The following is an 18,510-nucleotide window of genomic DNA, read 5'->3' on the forward strand; positions in this document are numbered from 1 at the left end:
TGAGGGTGGGGTTGGAGGACCAGAAGGTAGGGAAAAAGACCCCAAATGAGGGGCCAGAGACTGCCTTTGTATGGGGGTGACTGAAGATGACCTGGATGGAGCTGGCCAGGCTGGGAGAAGAGCATCCTGAGGACAGGGAACAGCAAGTGCTAAGCCTCTGAGCGCAGGCTATGTTCCGGGAACTGGAAGAGGACCTTATGTGGCTGAAACACTTGGAGAACGGGAGACAAGGTCACAGATGGCGGGCAGGGGCCAGATCATGTAGGGGTCTTGCAGACCACAGAGAGGAGCTTCGAATTGATTCTCAGTGTGATCAGAAGCCATTGAAAGGTTGTAAGCAAGGGATTTATGTTTTTACAACTGCTGGGTGGGGACAGGATTGCAGGGGGCAGGAGCTGAAATCCAGAGCATCCCGTCCATATCGGAGGGTCCTGGTAGACAGCAATGGAAGTTGAAGAGATGGGAGGTATGACCAGAGACAAGATCTCTTTGTCAATTATCACCTGAACTTGCTAATAGATTGGACATGGGGAATGAGGAAAATGGTGAGTTCCGGATCTCTGTCCTAAGTGGATGGTGGGCAGCATTTATTGAGATAGAAGGGAAAGAAAAAGGTTTTTGAAGAAAACCTAGTTTAGTTTGAGATGTAAGTTTGGTATAGTGATGTCAAATAGACCACTGGGGATGTGAACCTGGAATTCAGAGGTAAGGTTCGGCTGGAGTTATATCTTTGGGAGTTGTCAGCATGTATACGGTATAAAACCATGAGAACTTAGGGAGAAGAAAAACGGAAGAGGATGAAGCCCTGGGAATAAAGCAGGATGACTGAATGAATGAAACTGTCTTTCTCTGTGAGATTTATTAGAGAACCGATAGCTTCCCCAGCCATTGGTAGGTTTGCTGCCATCTTCTTTTCCTTCGCTTTTTAAAGCATTAAAGCAGATACCCTCACCCCTCGATGATTTAAAAGCAAGTGCTTCCTGCATGGATTAACTGACTTTATAGCACTTTTAGATTCGCCTTCCCTTCTCTCACTTAAGCCGCTTACTTTGTGAACTGCTCCATGAAGCGGTCCCGGTGGCCTTGCAGGGTGTCGGCTGGAAGACCTGGAAGAAATTGGAAAAGACTGAGAGGGAATAGGAGGACCAGAGGGCAGGCAAGACGCAGCAGGAAGGGACCATCCCTCCTGGGGCTGGGGGCCAGCCCTGCAGGAAGGCATTCTTGACCTAGAGTTGCCCTGGGGCTGGTAACCAAGAGGGCCCAGTGGGGCCAGCAGGGACTCTGGGGCTACTTATCAGTCAAATCTTTCCTTCTGTTTGCTCCTGGACTGCAAGCCACTCTCGGCAGAGCAGGATGGAAGTTACGTCCCTGACTACGGCAGCGGTGACCTGACCCAAGCAGCAGGGTGGACCACGGCAGGCCCCAGAGCGGGGCTCTCTCCCAGGGGTTGTGTGCAGTGGGCACACTGGGTGAGGCCCAGCACAGACATGAGTCTGGGAGAGATCCAGAGAGGCTGCCAGAGACAGGCGAAGACCGCAGGACTGAGACCCTTGGGTTCAGGGGTATATGGGAACTCTCTGAACTCTCTCTGCCACTTTTCTGTAGATCTAAATCTATTCTAAAAGAAAACGTTTATTTTCAGAAAAGCACATACTGTATGGAGCATCCCTTTTGCCCTGACCACAGAGTTCTCGAAGGTCTTGTGTATTGCTCTGCCTTTAAAGAAGGCCTTTAAACCCGAATAATTACCTGTCTCTTATCACAACTCACCACTTTATAGAAGGAAGTGGGGATGTCCTGGTGTGCAACTGGTTCTGTAGTATCTTAGGAACAAGTTCATCTGTATTCAGAGCTTCTACGCAACTGCCTGCCTTCTTTTCTTGGGATTTAGTCTACCCTCTCTGCTTCCTTCAGGCACGCCCCCCTGCTCCAAAACCCTTCTAACCCAACCTCCCTCCCACGAAACCCTCCTAGATTAATGACAGTGACGCTGCTTCCCTTGTTCTGGTCTAAATAACCAGATCTACTCCTTGTCAGTGACCTGTTCCAGAGCACCCCGTGTCCTAGACTTCTGCAATAAAACCTTGCTAATATCCATTTGAGTCTTGATTTTTCTCGGTTTTCCATCATCCATGCACTCTGAATGTGTATACCCTTCACGATGGCCACCTCACAGTGTGACCCAGGGACCACCCACATCAGATTCATCTGGGATATGGTTTAACAATGCAGACCCTGAGGAAGCAGCACCCACGCACATCGTTTTCAATAAGAAGCACATAAACGGATAAGAACTTCCACAAGACTAGTAGTTTCCAAAATACATTCAGCGAAACTATCCCAAGGATCTGTGGCTAGGGAAGGTACGGCCTTCCATTTCTTTGAGCAGCCCTGTTTTATATTTTACATTTCTCCACAAAAACCCACTTGTACGAAGAGGCTGCATTGATGAACTCTTTGGAAACTGCTGCCTTTGCTCCTGTGGGTCTAGGCCAGGTCTGTTCTCATCTGTGTGGTCTGGAGACTACATGACACATATGGATGGAGACGTGGTCAAGCTGGAGGTGGAGGGTGAGGGCCATCCTGAGTCACTGCTCTGGCAGGCCAGGTGCTTCCCTGAGCGCAGCAAGGCTTGGCCCTGCTCCTCTATTCTCAAGACAGCCGGGAGCTCCAGGACCTTCTGGATCAGGAGCAGAAAGCCAAGGGCACTGGGGGGGAGCTGCTTCCCTCCAGGGACAGCCTCAGGCTGTGAACCTCTTTCCGGCCAGAAGCTTCCAGAGATCAAGGCCGGTATACTCACAGGAGTGGAGTTTGAAGAGAAGTTTGACAGTGTAATCATAGAGGTGGCTGCAGTCCAAGATGACCTGGATCAGCGGGGCGAGGCGGCACTGCCCAGCTGTCGTCACTGACACGGAACGGGACATGTCCAGGGAGTTGAACACTAGGGGACAGAAAGGGGAGAGGCAGCAGAGCTGGGAAATTAGAGGCGACCTTCTCAGACGGCAGAAGGCAGGAGTCTAACACACGAGGACCTATTCTGTGCAATCATGATCTCATGTAATGCATTTAACCCTTTCAACACTCCTATGGGGTAGCTAAGAGTATCCCCATCATACAGGGGAGGAAACTGAAGGTAAGTAACTTGAAGGTGGTCACAAAGCCAAGAAGCGGTTTTGCTGAGAGATGGTGAGTTAAAAGCCAGAGCCCCTGTGGCCAGCGACGGCTAGACCAGGAGCCTGTGGCCTGGCAGCCAAGATGCTCTGTGTGTCACAAACAGGTGAAATGTGGGGAAACTACCAAACATTGATCAGAACACGAAGAAGGAAATAATTCAGCCTTGGCTTCCTGCTGGCTTGTCACAGGGTTCTTGGAACACCACAAGGGGGGAAATGCAGGAACCCTGGTGGACAATTGGAGGAGAGGCTGCGAGGACCCAGGGCAAGGAGCCAGGAAGAGGACGAACCATCAGGATCAAGGCTGACGGAGGTCCTTGGGGGAGCCGGTCAACGGAAGTACTGCCCTCCACTCTCCTGGGCTCCAGAGAGCAAGCTGCTCCCACAGACCCCTCCACGTTAACCCCCTGCCCCTCGCTCCTAAACCAAGCAACTAGATGCCTGGCCGTGGACCCTGAGTGCACACCACTGGCCAGGGCTGATTTCCTCCCTGCAGAGGCTGCCCACCACCTCCAGAGTGCCTGCACGTGGCCGGCACCAAAAGACTTTCCCTGCAATCCCTCAGCGAGTGGGACTGCCCCGGAGAAAAGCCCAGAGCCACTGTGTTCGGCCTTCCCTGGCTGTACTAGTCCCTGTTAACAGGCTTAGTCTGGCAAGTGAAATAAAAAAAAAAAAACCCAACGGTTCTAATTAAAAGGCAGCTTTTCTGCTTGACACAAATTAAAAGCAGCTGTCACTGCGAGGCGGCCATCCCCTAATCTCCTGGCTTCCTTAGGCTCCACGCTGGCAAGGAATCGCAGGCTGCTCCATCTCCCGGCCTGCCTGCCGCTTTCCAGGAATGCCCCTTGGCATCTAGAGCTGTGTGACCGTGGGCAAGTTACTCAACCTCTCTGTGCCTCCAGATGCTTTTCTGTAAGATGCAGATGGTTCTAATAGCACATACCTCTTAAAGGTCTTGTAAGGAGGTCTCGTAAGGATTAAATGAGAATGTCCTATAAAGTTCATGGCAACGTGCAGTGGTCCTTCCCATTTGCTTTGAGATTGATTAAAATCACCTGGGGAAATTTGAAAACTACTAATGTCTGCCTGCAACTCCTCCATGCCTCCTTCTTTTTTAATTGGGCTGGGGTAGGGTTGAGCCATTAATGGGTTTCAAAAGCCCCCCAGGTGATTCTAATATGCAGCCAGGGTTGAAAGCTATTTTCTAGCTCAGTGCTTCTCAAACTGTAGCATGCATCAGAATCCCCCCATAGGATCACTCCATTAGAATTCTGTGATGATGGAAGGGCTCTGTACGTGTGTCCAATACGCTAGCCGTGTGTGGCTGCTGAGTGCCTGCAATGTGGTGAGTGCAACTGAGGCCCTGACTTTTGAATGTTACTTAATTGTAATCAATTTAAACAGTCACACGTGGCCAGTGGCTACCCTGTTGGACAGTGCAGACTTGGGGAGTCTGTTAAAACAGATGGCTGGGCCCCACCGGCAGAGATTCTAATTCAGAAGGTCTGGGGTGGGACCCGAGAATGTGCATTTCTAATACGTTCTCAGGTGATGCCGATGTTGTTGGTCCAGGGACCACACTTCGAGAATCACTGCAAGTGCACCAAACAAATGTTAATTGTAATTGGCCCACGTTTCCCGCAGTTGAAAACGCACGGCCTCCTTCCGAAGGTTCTGGTCCCAATCTTACAGGGTCACAGACTAGGACTCAGAAGCTGGACAGACTTCTTCTAATACCAGCTCTCTCGATTTCTGTGGCTCACAAGAGATGACTGAGGATGGGGGGCGGGTGGGGAAACGTGTAGAGGATGCTCTTGATTCCAAATCACTGCTCTCTGGGGGATGAGAAAACCACCCGCCATTTAACCATGGAAGGGTTTGTGTGAAGACTTGGGGGAGCTCTCTCTAGAAAACTCTAGCTAATTCTCCCCAGATAATTCCACAGCATTCAGCTGGATGTTGACAGTATTTTTTTTAAATAAATTTATTTATTTATCTATTTATTTTTGGCTGAGTTGGGTCTTTGTTGCTGCGTGCGGGGGTTACTCTTCATTGTGGTGTACGGGCTTCTCATTGCAGTGGCTTCTCTTGTTGCAGAGCACGGGCTCTAGGCGTGCGGGCTTCAGTAGTTGTGGCTTGCGGGCTCTAGAGCACAGGCTCAGTAGTTGTGGCTCGCTGGCTCTAGAGCGCAGGCTCAGTAGTTGTGGTGCGTGGGCTTAGTTGCTCTGCGGAATGTGGGATCTTCCTGGACCAGGGCTCGAACCCGTGTCCCCTGCATTGGCAGGCAGATTCTTAACCACTGCACCACCAGGGAAGCCCGTTGACAACATTTTATGAACTCTGTCCACCTGTTGTTTCTTCACTGCTGTTCATCCAGAAAGCAAGCATTCTAAACTTGGTTGTTGAGCACTTGCTATATGCCAGGCATGGGGCTAGAACAGAGGTGAGCAGGCATGGTTCCTGATTTTTGAGGAGGAGCTCAGCGTCTATTGCTAATAACCCAAGTGATCAATGCATATGGAAACAGAGCCGGATATCATGGGATGCCGGGGCAGAAAGGGTGACTGCGCAGGCCACCTGGGCAGAAATACACCCTGAGGGCCAGCCCAGCTGAGCAGCAGACAGGCCTGGCCAAAGGACCAGCCAGTGCTGGGGCCACAGTCTAGGGTCTGTCAGAGGCCGGAACTGTCTTTGGACTCTTGGAGGCCTGGGCTTAGCGGGGAGGCCAGCAGGGTGGGGACCGCAGTCTTTCCGCTCACGTGAAAATGCCCTTGGGCTTCAGCCCCTCCCTGCACCAGGGCCAAGAGAACAGGCACGGTGTGGGCAGCTCCATCTCCCTGGCCCTGAGCTGCACAACTTGTATGGAGACGGGGGCTAGGCCAGCTGGTCCAAGCAGGGAACCAGGCTGGGGGTTAGGTGATGCCCAGGAAAGCCTGGGCCAGACAGGAGGGAGAGACTCACCAGTTTGGAAGAGGTTAAGTTCACACTCCAGGTAGTCGAACATTTCCACTGTCAGCTGGAAACTGGACCCAAGAGGAAAGAGAGCTTATACTCCACGGCCCGAGGCCAGCGCTCCACCTGTCCCTGCCCCCAAGCCCTGTACTGCCGCCAATGTACACGTGCACACACACACACACACACACACACACACACACACACACACCAGCTTCAATTCTTAGCCCCGACCTAAGTGGGTATTAAGGCCATTGGAAGATCAAGCAGGGCGAATTCAACAGTGACAGCAGCAAAGAAAGAGGGCAGAGGGGCACAGAGACGGGAGGCCTGGAGTGGGAGACACCCTGGAAGGGTTCTTGAGGAGGCGCCAGGAGTAAGTGGCCCCAAGGTCAAGTCACTCAGGGGCTTTAGTCCCCACCCCAGCCACTGCCCTTGCCCTCAGGCTCTCTGTGACCCTAACCGGAAGTGAGAGCATCTACCCAAGCTTTCTCTCCCATCGAGTCCAGAATGTGAGGACAGCCACTTACAAGTTGTTAACATCACTCTCTCCGGCCTCGTCCAGCTGCCGGTCACTCATCTGAAGGTTGCCTGGGAACCTAGGATTCTGGAAGGGAGGCAGAGGAAGTCAGAACAGGGCACCTCAAGAGCTCTCTATACAGACCAACTAAGCCGGCATCAAGCAAGCCAGCCCCGCTGAGCTCGGGCCTCAGCAGGTGGATTCTGCTTGGCGCAGGTGCCTGCATGCTCCCTGGGGAGGTGTGGCAGCGCTCACAGCCTCACACATGCACACACAGGTCCTGCGATTGGTTCACGGCAAAGAACACCCACTGCCCATCATCACAAGGGAAGGCTTCATCCCAACCCTGGGACCCAGCGGAGGGCCGCTCTCTCAGAGCCTGTGCCACGGACATCTTCTCTGTGGTGCAATGACACTGAGCGTGTGAGACTGGTCGGTCTTCAGCTTGACACCCACACCATGCAGGCAGTGCAGCCTTTGCTTGTTTCCAATATGTTCTGAATACTATCCAGGCTTCCCGCTGCCCTCTGGCCATTTCCTGAAGCTGCTATTGTGAGCTCAGGGCAGGCAAACCCATTCTCGTATTAACTTTAGCAAAACATAATTAGTAAAATAAACTTGAAGGCTGGAAAATATTACATCAAGCACCCGCACGGTCAGGGGAAATTATGTGGGATCATCAGTTGTCGAGTATCTGTATCCTGCTCTCTTTCTCGGTGTGGTCTGTCTAGAGCGGGTGGAACACAGGGCAGCGGGGCAGGTGGAGGGGAGCACAGAGAGATGGGTGGCCAGGCCACCAAGGGGGCTCTAAATGCCAGTGTGAGTTCTTCAGGCTCTGAAGACAGAAATCCTCCACTCCGGCACCTCCCTTTCTGGCTGTAACACCCAGTGCTCTGCCCTTACAGCCCCTTCCTGCCCTCAGGCCCACCACCCCTGCTCCTCTGCCTCAGAGACTCAGGCCGGTTCCTTTATCCTTCTGGTCGCATTTACTTCCTCACTCAGTCTGGACATTATGATGACCTGGTCCCCTTCTCCATTTCCACCGCCAGCTCCCTAATTCTGGCCATTTTCCCTCCCACCTGGCATGCCATTCTTCCTTACCTCCTATCTGCCTCATACCCACCCTTCAAGGACCACCTCAAGACCCACTTCCTTCATTCTGCCCTTTAGGATGCCATACCCCTCCATCATTTCAAAACATCCCTGGCACTTTTCTGCAGGCACACATACCTGCCCGGCACTATTACACAGCTACTGCAAGTGTATAAGCTTCTCTCCCCAACAGATCTGTAAACGCCTAAAGAGTAGACCCTTTTTTCTTATTCTTATATGCCACTTGGCACACAGTTTTACATGCATTAAATGTGTAAGAAATACCAGCTAGGGCTTCCCTGGTGGCGCAGGGGTTAAGAATCCACCTGCCAATGCAGGGGACACGGGTTCAAGCCCTGGTCCGGGAAGATCCCATGTGCCGCAGAGCAACTAAGCCCGCGAGCCACAACTACTGAGCCTGCGCTCTAGAGCCCGCGAGCCACAACTACTGAAGCCCGTGCGCCTAGAGCCTGTGCTCCGCAACAGAAGAAGCCACCGCAGTGAGAAGCCTGCACACTGCAACGAAGAGTAGCCCCTGCTCGCCACAATTAGAGAAAGCCCGCGTGCAGCAAAGAAGACCCAATGTGGCCAAAAATAAATAATAATAAATAAAATAAATATAAAAAAATCTTAAATATATAAAAAAGAAATATCAGCTAAAGTCATATCTTGATTAGAAGGTCCTGTGTGGAAACTTACTATATAAATGGAAGGCGTGGGGCTTCCCTGGTGGCGCAGTGGTTAAGAGTCTGCCTGCCAATGCAGGAGACACGGGTTCGTGCCCTGGTCTGGGAAGATCCCACATACCGCGGAGCAACTAAGCCCGTGAGGCACAACTTCTGAGCCTGCGCGTCTAGAACCTTTGCTCCGCAATAAGAGAAGCCACGACAATGAGAAGCCCGCGCACCGCGATGAAGAGTAGCCCCCACTCGCCGCAACTAGAGAAAGCCCACGCACAGAAACGAAGACCCAACACAGTCAAAAATAAATAAGTAAATAAATAAATTTAAAAAATAAATAAATAAATGGAAGGCGTTGTTTCTATTAACAGTCAAGTCAGTGCTTCTGAAGTATTTTTATAAGGTCACCTGGTGGATTGGGTTCCTCTTTCTATTTGCAAAATGGGGAACAAAAGGTGCAGAAGACCTGGGCCAAAATCCCAGGCCCCTTGTCACATCCCAGGGGCCTGACTGTAGTCACTCTATAAAATGTTTCCTCTTACATAGCTGGGATATGGTGTGAACACTCCCTGAGAAGCCAGGCTGTCTCATTACCTGGAAAACCTGACAGTTAAGCCCAGCCAGGTGTGAGGGGACAGGGCGGGGAGGTGGGGGAAGCGGGGGCGGGGGGAGTGCACGGCTGGCAGTGGCAGCAGGATTGTCGCAAAGACTCACTTTGGTGTGGTACTCCATCTTCGTTCTCAGCAGTTTGAGGTAGATGCTGCAAAGCTGCCCATACCCCTCACTCAGGTGGCCCTTTCAGGATGAGGAAAGAAAGCAGGGTGTCAACACGAAGAACATTGGGTTGAAAGATCTACAGCCAGGATTTCTTTTTGAAAGAATATATATTTTATCTGAGTATGAAAATAACATACATCCGCTGTTGAAAATTTGGAAAACGTAAAAAAGTGCATATGCAAACAAATCACCCTTAACCTAATCACCAGATATAATCATATATACACTATTGATACTATGTATAAAATAGATAACTAATGAGAACCTACTATATAGCACAGGGAACTCTACTCAACGCTCTGTGGTGACCTAAGTGGGAAGGAAACCCAAAAAAATAGGGGATGTATGTATACATATTGCTGATTCACTTTACTGTACAGTAGAAACTAACACAATATTGTAAAGCAACTATACTCCAACAAAAATTAAAAAAAAGAACTACAATGAGATACCACCTCACATCTATTAGGAAAGCTAATATCAAAAAAAAAAAAGTGCTGGGGAGGATGTGGAGAAATTGGTACCCTTGGACACTGTTAGTGGGGATGTAAAATGGTACAGCAACTGTGGAAAACAGTATGGCAGCTCCTCAAAAAATTACAAATAGAATTACCATATGATCCTGAAATTCCACCTCTCAGTATATACTCAAATGAAATGAAAGAAGGATCTTGAAAATATTTGCACACCAATGTTCATAGAAGCATTATTTACAATAGCTAAAACATGGAGGCAACCAAAGTGTCCATCGACAGATGAATGAATAAACAGAATGTGATATACCCATACAACGGAATATTATTCAGTCTTAAAAAGGAAATTCTGACACGTACTACAACATGAATGAATCTTGAGTATATTATGTTAAGTGAAATAATCCAGTCACAAAAGGACAAATAGTGTATGATTCCATTTATATGAGGTACGTAGATTAGTGAAAAATCTTGAGACAGAAAGTAAAATGGTGGTTTCTAGGGGCTTGAGGTGGGGAGGGGAATGGGGAGTTATTGTTTAATGGATATAGATTTCCAGTTTTACAAGATGAAAAGTTTCAGAGATGGATGGTGTGATGATTATACAACAATATGAACGTACTTAATACCACTCAACTGTACACTTAAGAAATGGTTAAGGTAGTAAATTTCATGTTATGTGTATTTTACCACAATAAAAATTTGGAAGAATTTTAATAAAATGTTGATATACATTGAAAAACAAAATTAGAAAGAACATTTGAAAAATGTAAAAAAGTACATATGCAAACAAATCACCATTAACCTAACCACCAGATATAATCATGGCTAACATTTTGGGGTTCACGATGTTATTTTTTCAATTTAAACAGACTTAATTTTTTAGGGGAGTTTTAGGGTCACAGCGAAATGGAACAGAGAGTACAGAGATTCCCCATGTCCCCCCTGTCCCCACACATACACAGCCTCTTCCACTGTTAACATCCCTCACCAGAGTGGGACATTTGTTATAATTGATGAACCTGACACATCGTTATCATCCAAAGTAAAGTTTACATTAGGGTTCACTCTTGGTGTTGTACATCCTATGGGTTTTGACAAATGTATAATGACATGGATTTACCATTATAATATCATACAGAGTAGTTTCACTGCCCTAGAAATCCTCTGTGCTCCACCTTTATTTTAAAAGATAAAATGGGATCAATATGGTTTTTTTCACTTAATATACTGCAATTTTTTCCATCTTCTTAAATTTTCTTCTGTATCATTATTTTTCGTGACTACTCAGTACATTATAAGTCTGTACTGTAATTTATCAAACCAGCTCCCTACTGTTGTGTGTTTTAGTTGTAGGCAAGTTTTTCTATGTAAACTATGTTTCGATGAACATTCTTACAGTATCATCTTGTGTACAAACATCCTTTGGGTAAATTCTGGATTATGCTACTCATTTAAGAACCTAAGTCTCCCATCCTTAGTAATCACAGTCTGACTATGGGCTATCTCCTTCCTTTTGTCTCTCTATCTAAACACAGGAGAGGAAACACCTCCTCCAGATGGATTTCAACAGACTAAGAGCATCTATGGTATTATAGCTGGGATGGGGGTTTGAAATGGGACTAAGCCTAGCTGGTAAAGAAGAAGCCTTCCCATGGAGTCTGCCCATGCAGTCATGTCCTAGGTGCCTGGGCAGAAGCTAGGCTTAGCAGAGTGATGCTGGCAACTCCCTATTACATACAAAAGAAAAGGAAAATGGGGCACAAAGAACCTTAAACTGAATAACTGTGGCTCCCATGTGAGTCTTGACTTCTACATCCTCTAGCGTAGAGGAATCCCTTTGAAAGATGTCTCAAGGGGCACCAAAGAGAGTTGAGTAATCAAAGGAGTTTAAAAACATCAATGCCAGAGATGACAGTATTTCATAATGTATTAATTTTCTATGAAAATTCGTATTTTATGATATACTTGTTCATTATAGAAAAATCAGAAAGTAGTGAGAAGTAGAAAAAGCAAAAATATGCTCATCATCAAAGACAACTATACTTCATGTGAAAATGTATGAGGATCAAAAAGGTGGGGACTTCCCTGGTGGCGCAGTGGTTAAGAATTCACCTCCCAATGCAGGGTATGCGGGTTCGATCCCTGGTCAGGGAACTAGATCCCACATGCATGCTACACCTAAGAGTTCCTATGACACAACTAAGGAGCCTGCTGGCTGCAACTAAGGAGCCCACCAGCCACAACTAAGACCTGGCACAACCAAAAATAAATAAATAAAATGAATAAAAATTTAAAAAATGGATTATATTAAAAAAAAGTAAAAGGTGAATGGATCAAAGATTTAAATGTAAAATACAAAACTATAAAACTCCTAGAAGATCACAAAGGAGAAAACCTGGATGACCTTGAGTATGGTGATGACTCTAGATACAACACCAAAGGCACAATCCATGAAAGAAATGATTGATAAGCTGGGCTTCATTAAAATTAAAAACTTCTACTCTGGGACTTCCCTGGTGGCGCAGTGGTTAAGAATCCACCTGCCAATGCAGGGGACATGGGTCCGAGCCCTGGTCTGGGAAGATCCCACATGTCGCAGAGCAACTAAGCCCATGAGCCATAACTACTGAGCTCACACACTGCAACTACTGAAGCCTGCGTGCTCTAGGGCCCGTGCTCCGCAACAAGAGAAGCCACGGCAGTGAGTAGCCCACGCACCATGAAGAAGAGTAGCCCCCACTTGCCGCAACTGAAGAAAGCCCGCGTGCAGCAACGAAGACCCAACATAGCAAAAACAAACAAACAAACAAACAAACAAACAAAAACTTCTACTCTGCAAAAGACATTGTCAAGAGAATGAGAAGATAAGCCACAGACTGGGAGAAAATATTTTCAAAAGACATATCTGGTAAAGGACAGTTATCTAAAACATATAAATATACTCCTAAAACTCAACAATAAGAAAACAAACAATCCAGCTAAAAAATGGGCCTAAGACCTTCACAGAAACCTTATGAGAGAAGATGTTTAGATGGTCAATAAACATATGAAAAGATGCTCCACATCCTATGTCAACAGGGAAATGCAAATTAAAACAATGAAATACCACTAGATACCTATTAGAATGGCCGAAATCCAGAACACTGACAACACCAAATACTGATGAGGATGCAGAGCAACAGGAACTCTCACTCACTGCTGGTGGGAATGCAGAGTGATACAGCAACTTTGGAAAATAGTTTGGTAGTTTCTTACAAAACTAAACATACTATTACCATAGGATTCAACTATGGAGCTCCTTGGTTTTCACCCAAAGGAGTTGAAAACTTAAGTCCACACAAAAACCTGCACATGGATGTTTTTAGCAGCTTTACTCATAATTACCAAAACTTGGAAGCAACCAGGATGACCTTCAGTAGGTGAATGGATACGTAAGCTGTGATGCATCCAAACAGTGGAATATTACTGAGCAGTAAAAAGAAATGAGCTATCAAGCCATGAAAAGACGTGGAGGAAACTTAATTGAATATTACTAAGTGAAAGAAACCAGTCTGAAAAGACTACATACTATATGATTCCAACTATATGACATCTGGAAAAGGTAAAACTATGGAGACTGTAAAACGATCAGTGGTTGCCAAGAGTTGGGGGGGTGGGGTGGGATGAACAGGTAGAGCACAGAGGATTTTTAAGTTGGTGAAAATATTCTGTATGATGGATACATTTGTCCAAACCCACAGAATGCACAACACCACAAGTGAACTGTAATGTAAACTATGGACTTCGGTGACTGTGATGGATGTGTCAGTAGGTTCATCCATTAGGGGAGGCTATGCATGTTTGGGGGCAGGGCAGGTATATGGAAACTCTGTACTTTCCACTCAATTTTTCAGTGAACCTAAAACTGCTCTTAAAAAAAATAAGGTCTTAATTTTTAAAAAAAAAGTAAAAGAAGTTTCTAACTTCAGAAACTCTTAGTCAAATGGAAGAGACAGACTACATAGGAAAAAAGACCTAAAAGAATTCTATTTTGGATAACAAGGCAGGCAGGCTAGGTACCTGGGTTGACCTTCCCACTGAAAACTACTAACAATATTGAGTGAAATATTAAAAATGCTTTGAAGGCATTAATGAACTTGCAAGAGAGTAAGGAATCCTCAGGCCAGGAACTGAGTAATTCAGATATTCAGAGAGCAAATGACTTGACGGGGTCAGGGAATGGTGGGGAGGGGGCACTTTGCCACACCAAGTGAACCTGAGTTTTGGTTTTCTGGGCCTTAAGGCCCAGGTGGTGAACAGGAGGCAGGGCTCTCACCTGCCCAACTTGAGGAGTCTAGTGGAAGAGCCAAAAGACTTCCTCCTCGGTGCAGGGGAATTAAGGGTCAATTGGAAATAACACACATGTACTCCTACACTGAAGGAGTCCCCCCTGAGGACTGCAAAGAAAATCTACTGCCTTAAACCACTGTTGTGATCAGAGGGAGGAAAAAACTACTGCTGAGAATTGGACCGGTGAGCCAGTCCTCAAGGGGATCTGCTCAGAATTCACAAAACTTTTAAGCTGAGAATTTAATTTAGAGTGATCTTAATGGATGCAAGTGCCAATTCCCTCTGGAGGAAGCTGCCTTTGTTAGAATTCAAAGAATTCCCACCAAAAAAATCTCCAGGAAAATGAGCAGCTCACAGTAGAAAAGTAACTAAATACAAAAAGAAACTACATAGCAGGAGCAAAATTCATCAAAACAACAGATGGCAGAAACAGACCTCTAAGGGCTTTAGATACTAGAATTATAAAAAGTGATATATAAAACCACTATATTTAACAAGCCTAAAAAAATTAGAAACTGTTTCAAAATATATGCAGGGCACAATAAATTATAAAGAATGCCGAGCAGATTAGAAAAAACCAAACCAAACCAAACCTAAAATTCCAAGAAATGAGAATGATACTAAAATTGAAAACCTTATGGAGAGGTTTAGCAACAGATTAGACCCAGCTGAAGAGGGAATAAGTGAACTGAAAGCTAGATCTACTGAAATCATCCAGAATGCAGTATAGAGACAAACAGGTAGAAAAAAATGAAATGGTGGTTTAAAGACATGGGGAATAGAGTGAGAAAGTCTAAAATACTGCTAACCAAAGTCTCAGAGGAAAACAAAGAATGAAGCAAATCAATATTTAGAGACAATGAGAATTTTTCATAACTGATAAAATATAATAATCTACAGATTTAAAAAGTCCAAAGAATCTAGAATAAATTCACACTTAGATAAATACTAAGAACTTAAAAACAAAGAAACAAACACAGATTAGCTTCAAAGAAGCAATGGTAAGTCTGACAGCAGACTTCATAAAAATGATGGAAGCCAGAAGTCAGTGGAAGGACATCTTGACTAATATCTTCCATGTGCTGAAAGAAAAGAACTATTACCCCAGAATTCTAAAGTCAGAGAAAATATCTTCCATGAATGAGGGTGAAATAAAGACATTCTCCATCAGGTAAAAGTGGTTGTTTGCCACCAGCAGACTCTCACTAAAGGAAGTTCTAAAGGAAATAACTCAGGCAGAAAGAAAGACATCCCAAATGGATGGCCTGAGATGTAAGAGGAAATGAAGAGTGCAGAAGAAAACAATTAAAATAAAATATCTTCTATGGTCTAAAAGCAACAAAAATTAAAATGCATGACAACAACATACAAGGGAGTGAATGGGGTTAAAATATTCTAAGGTCTTTGTGCTATACTGGAAAAAGATATGATATTTAGACATTGATATGAATTTTAGACATTGATAACCTAAGCATGCACTTTGTAATTGTTAGATAACATTATCAAAAAATTAAAAAAAAAAACAAAACCTCTGCTTTTATTTTTTATCTTCCCACTAGTAATGAGGGGGAAATTGAATGAGAAAGAAAATACCCAATCAATCCAAAAGAAGGCAAACAATGAGAGAAATAGAAACAGAACAGATGGGACAAATAGCATAAAATAAGATGGGAGATATATATCTAAACATATTATGAATTATAATAAATGTAAACAGAGTAAACATCCAGTTAAGACAAAGACTGCTATCCTGAATTTAAAAAAAAAATCCAACTAAATGCTATTGACAAGTATATTTCTAAGACAAAAGAATATAGAAAGGGCTTCCCTGGTGGCGCAGTGGTTAAGAATCCGCCTGCCAATGCAGGGGACACGGGTTCGAGCCCTGGTCCGGGAAGATCCCACATGCCGCAGAGCAACTAAGCTCGTGCGCCACAGCTACTGAGCCTGCGCTCTAGAGCCCGTGAGCCACAACTACTGAGCCCAAGTGCCGCAACTACTGAAGCCCATGCGCCTAGAGCCCGTGCTCCACAAGAGAAGCCACCACAATGAGAAGCCTGTGCACCGCAATGAAGAGTAGCCCCCGCTCGCCACAACTAGAGAAAGCCCGCACACAGCAACGAAGACCCAACACAGTCAAAAATAAATAAATAAAATAAATAAAAAAAAAAAAAAAAAAAAAAGAATATAGAAAAGTCAATCAGTCAATCACTATGCTGTACATCTGAAACTAATATAGTATTATAAATCAACTATACTTCAATTTTAAACAAAAACTGACCATGAACTAGCTCACACAGCAAGTCTCAAAAAAACTTTGAAAATCAGTATCATATTGATTCTCTGGCCACACTGCAATAAATATATATGTAAAAAATATTAAAAAGAATATAGAAAAGTCAAAAGTAAAAGGATGAAAAAAGGTATACCAGATAAATTCTAGCAATAAAAGGAAAAAGACCTAAGCTTTCCATGTTACAGAAATGTAATAGAAAGCTCTCTAGCATACAGTTGGGAGTTTTGGGGACAAACCTCTGCTTTGTTTAGGTTAACTAGTCTTGTGACATAGGAAAAGCTGCTTCCCTCTCTGGGCCTGTATTTCTCATCTATAATGGGTAGATTGGACAACATAATTGCTAACATTTTGTGAGTTCAGACAGACACAGGTAAGAATTTGAAGGAAAGGGCTAACATAGTAGTTCTTAACCAGTGGGGCAAAATGACACATCAGAATCACCTGGGGAGATTCTTCAAAAGGCAGATTACCTCCTGTCCATACACATACTCCTTGAATCTAGAGGGATTCCGGTATGTGTACAAAACCACTCTTTTCAATGTATTCTGATATTGCCACCTACCTCCTCCCTCTTCCTAAGGCACTAAGAATCCCTAGACAGTAAAGAAAAACCACTGGCATTAAGGATTGGGAATGCCAGTTCTCAATGTACTGTGACCCCAATGGGACCAGTAGAAGGAAAGAAGTAGGAACTGTGACAGTGTCACTGCGGAAGGATCCCAATGCCCAGAGAGCATTATGACATGAGCTTCCATCGGCAGGAGAAACTCCCAGGCCCTAGAACTTCCCTACAGCTTTCAGGGACCCCAGGTAAGACTGTGGATATCATGGTTCCATTTGGGGGCACCTTTGACTCCCTCCCTGATGTTCATGAGAGAAATGCTAAACAAGCTGAAAGAGATGAATTTGTTCCATTCCACAGTCCTTGTTCTGTGGCCTCTGGGAAAGGATAAGGTGGCACAGGTGGCCCCTGGGTGCGTGTCCAAACTCACCCACATCCTGCTCATATCACTCAGTTCGTTTTTGTATCTCAGAGAGTCCTTCAGGACCTGGAGAGAGAAGGAGAGGAGATAGAGGATGGTGAAACATGGGTCTGGGGTGGAGTAGAGAGGGTGATGGGAGAGAGACGAAGCCGTCTCTGAAATTGGTACCCAAGAGGCCAGGAGATGCGGGCAGCTGCCATCCCCTGTGCAAGAGTGGATAGTGGCTCTTGGGACTCAGGCAACTGCACTTTCCCCACGTGGGTCCCTGGATCCCTGCCCATCCCCTGCAGCCCCAGGAACTCACATTTGGGTGTCCATCCCGGAGGAGTTTGTGGAACACGTGGCAGAACTTCCAGCAGAGCACAGCGTTGCTGGAGAGGGGCAGCCGGTTGACAACAGACCAAAAGGTCTGTGCCCCCTTTTCATGGTGGGTGCCCAGTATGCACGGTGAGGGAAGGTCATGGAAAACAAAGACAACCAACCCTGGGATGAAGCCTCTAAAGGCCACCATGGGGGCTGTGTGTTGTTCATGGCGCCTGGCACTACCCGTCAGAGGGCACCGCTTATAATGAAGGCACCACAGATCTGTATAAGTATCCTGGCAGTTTTCTGACAGATGGCAAAAAAGTGCCTCCTTCTAATAAAATCCATTTTATTAGACGATTTCCAAAGAGACAGCAATGTCTTTTGGGAGGGGTGTCTTTTCCTAGTTTGCACAAGTGCGTTCTGGGCCAGCAGCGGCTCTGGTTGGCCTTAGTGGGAAGATGATTCGGTTGGAATTAGGGCTTTGCTGTGGGAAGACAGACTCTGCCCTTCCTCTAGGTTTGCTGAGTTTGTGGTGGGGCCTTTGTGGGGAGGTGGGTGGAGGGTGTGGTGTGTGTTTATAATTACAGCTAACATTTTAACAACACAATACAGCCTCTCAAAATTCTTTCTTATGCACTATTCCAAAGCAAGGGTGTGCTTCAGCTCTTCAAGTGCCCCGGCCCCTGCTGGGGACCCTACCCCCTGGCTACTGACACCCTTGGCTCCTCTTCCAGGTAGCATCTGACTCCTCTCCCATTAGACACTGTGCTCTTACCCTGAAAGCGGCAGTCTTTGTTTAAAATGTATTTTCCCTAAATTTAAAACGACGCTTTCGGGGCTTCCCTGGTGGCGCAGTGGTTAAGAATCCGCCTGCCAATGCAGGGGACACGGGTTAGAGCCCTGGGCCGGGAAGATCCCACGTGCCG

The 18,510-nt window shown here is 45.9% G+C and overlaps 1 protein-coding gene across 2 annotated transcripts in view; it reads right to left on the reverse strand.

The window, feature by feature from the left end:
• The window catches only part of HIP1 (huntingtin interacting protein 1), a 152,846-nt gene that overhangs the window by 29,841 nt on the left and 104,495 nt on the right, over positions 1-18,510 (reverse strand). For both annotated transcript variants that reach the window (XM_059896524.1, XM_059896525.1), the window contains exons 3-9: positions 17,583-17,725; positions 17,288-17,344; positions 9,132-9,212; positions 6,656-6,732; positions 6,135-6,196; positions 2,801-2,941; positions 1,049-1,106 (exon numbers count right to left, since the gene is read on the reverse strand). In XM_059896524.1, coding sequence (XP_059752507.1) covers positions 1,049-1,106; positions 2,801-2,941; positions 6,135-6,196; positions 6,656-6,732; positions 9,132-9,212; positions 17,288-17,344; positions 17,583-17,725 — 619 coding nt within the window. The remainder of the gene's footprint in view (positions 1-1,048; positions 1,107-2,800; positions 2,942-6,134; positions 6,197-6,655; positions 6,733-9,131; positions 9,213-17,287; positions 17,345-17,582; positions 17,726-18,510) is intronic.

The sequence above is a fragment of the Balaenoptera ricei genome, chromosome 15 (assembly GCF_028023285.1).
Source record: "Balaenoptera ricei isolate mBalRic1 chromosome 15, mBalRic1.hap2, whole genome shotgun sequence".
NCBI lineage: Eukaryota > Metazoa > Chordata > Mammalia > Artiodactyla > Balaenopteridae > Balaenoptera > Balaenoptera ricei.